The sequence below is a fragment of the Mesitornis unicolor genome, unplaced genomic scaffold (genome assembly GCF_000695765.1).
Source record: "Mesitornis unicolor isolate BGI_N332 unplaced genomic scaffold, ASM69576v1 scaffold39155, whole genome shotgun sequence".
NCBI classification, from domain to species: Eukaryota; Metazoa; Chordata; class Aves; order Mesitornithiformes; family Mesitornithidae; genus Mesitornis; species Mesitornis unicolor.
In genome coordinates this window covers 1,513-3,673 of record NW_010185505.1, presented here as the reverse complement: position 1 = coordinate 3,673, position 2,161 = coordinate 1,513, and the positions used below count along the sequence as shown (strand labels likewise).

Here is a 2,161-nt window from a genome sequence, read left to right as displayed (position 1 = left end):
ACCCGAGTGGGGACGCGAGGCGTGAAGGCTGTGCTGGGGTTTCACAGGGCTTTATGTGGGGTGACTGTGCTCCCGTGGGGTCCCCCCTTGCCGCAAGCCCTGGCTGAGGAATGTGGGGAGATGCTGCTGCTGCTTCCCCGGAGCTGCGCAGGGGTCTCTGGCTTTGCTCCCTGCTTGGGTCCTGGCAGCAGCAGAGTTAAGCTGGCTCAGCTTCTTGCTGCAGGGTGGGTATGGGCACTGCCTCGCCTGGACTTTGGTCCTGGCCGGTGCCCTGTGCCAGGGAAACCAGGGGCCAACTGTGGGCATGGAGGTGGCCCTGGGACCTTGGGAGCCACCGTGCGTGGAGCTGGGGCCAGGCCTGCCCTTCTGCCTGGGGGTGCAGGTGGGAAGGCTGAGATGCTGCAGGGTGCACATCCCCACTCCGCGGTCCCTGGGTGATCAGGAGGGCTGGGCTGGGGGCCTGAGAGCCCTCCCCTGCATCCCAGTGCTTCCCATGTGAAGGGAGCCTCCCACTCCCCACATTGGCTCCGATGTTTGCTTTTCCAGCTCTTGGCAGGGTCCTGCTTTGAAGCAGAGCCGGGCTTGTTTGGAGCTGTTTGCAAGCCACAAAGCCTTGGCTGGGCTCCTGGCACCCGTCTGCAGCTCCCGTGTGCTGGTCTAGCTCCGGCTGCCATCCGAGCTGGCACGTTTAGAGCAATGCTGGGGAGAAGGGGGTGAGCAGACCCCAGACATCATCGTGAGGCTTGTGGCTGTGCACCCTGTCCCCAGGGCTGCAGACACAGTCCGTTGTTCAGGGATGCAGCAGAGGACCCGCCTGTGACCGCCTGGCTCCTTGTCTTGCCCAAGGGGCCTCTTTGCTCCCCGCTCCTCTGCCATCCCCCCGTCACAACTGTGTTGCCTCCCCCAGATCCGACTGCGGTGCCAGAAGGGGATCCCACCCTCGCTGCGGGGCCGAGCCTGGCAGTACCTCTCCGGGAGCAAGGTCAAGCTGGAGCAGAACATTGGCAAGTTTGACGTGAGTGCAGCCGGGGACAGCGGGTGCTGCTGGGGGACGGCCATGCTGGGAATGCTGCTGCTCCCTCCAGGCCTGGGGCATCTGCTGTGGTCCCAGTCACTGCTTGTTCCCACTGGGGGAGTTCGGGGAGGGGGTAGCGTCCCAGACAGCGTGAGCTCACCCGTGACCTGATGGGGCTCGTGTTCGGGGCAGAGCCAGGTCCAGCCCCGTGGCTGCTGTGCCAGCTCCCTTGGGTTTGCTGCAGGCCCCATGGGCTGGAGTGGGGCTGGCACCACGCAGGGGTGCTCACCCCAACCCTCTCCTCCCCAGGAGCTGGATCTCCTCCCGGGGGAGCCGAAGTGGCTGGACGTGATCGAGCGGGATCTCCACCGGCAGTTCCCCTTCCACGAGATGTTTGTCTCGCGTGGAGGCCACGGGTAAGCGGAGCCACTGCATGTCCACTCCTTGGCTGTACCAGCACCCTGGGGTGGGCTCTGTATCCCAGCTCACGGAGCTGTGGTGTCCCCCGCCACGTCCCCACACGCCGCAGTTCACAGCACATCCAGGCACCATCTGAAAATGGGACAGCTTCCCAGGAGCTCGGTGCGTGGTCGCAGCCCTTGGCACCAGCTCTGACACCCGTGAGGGTGGGAACTGCTGCAGAGGGAGGAGGTGTCTGGCTGTGGCCACTGTTTCGCCAGGGCGATGGCGTTCCCTGTGTGTTGGGGAGCGTCTGTGCTGCTGTATTTGCAATTTTTTCGGCTCACCCCGAGCCAGCATCCCTGGGCAGTGGTCATCTCCCTGCCTCGCCTCTGGGATCCGGGCAGGATGGGGCCTCTGTGGGCAGAGCTCCCCGGAGCAGAGCCGTGGTTATTGTGTCCCATAGCCCTCGGTTTGTGTGGATCCCGGGGAGGGACTGACCCAGGCTCGTGGGGGAAGTGTGGTGGCCAGCAACCGGCCTGCGGTGCTGGATCACCGTGCACTGCTGAGCACCAGTTTGGTCCATGGGGGAGGCTGCTGGGCTGTGTCCATGCCCTCCCTCCACCTCTCCCTCCCTGGGGTGTCTCCGCAGGCAGCAGGACCTGTTTCGGGTGCTGAAGGCGTACACGCTGTACCGCCCGGAGGAGGGCTACTGCCAGGCCCAGGCCCCCATCGCCGCCGTCCCGA

The 2,161-nt window shown here is 65.3% G+C and overlaps 1 protein-coding gene across 1 annotated transcript in view; it reads left to right on the top strand.

Annotated features, from left to right (window-relative positions):
- Nucleotides 1-223: 223 nt before the first annotated feature.
- The window catches only part of LOC104540940 (TBC1 domain family member 10A-like), a gene marked incomplete at both ends in the record, with an annotated part of 3,288 nt that continues 1,350 nt past the window's right edge, over nt 224-2,161 (top strand). The window contains 4 exons of the mRNA XM_010184862.1: nt 224-382; nt 908-1,015; nt 1,325-1,431; nt 2,067-2,161. Of these exons, the coding sequence (XP_010183164.1) occupies nt 224-382; nt 908-1,015; nt 1,325-1,431; nt 2,067-2,161 (469 nt within the window). The remainder of the gene's footprint in view (nt 383-907; nt 1,016-1,324; nt 1,432-2,066) is intronic.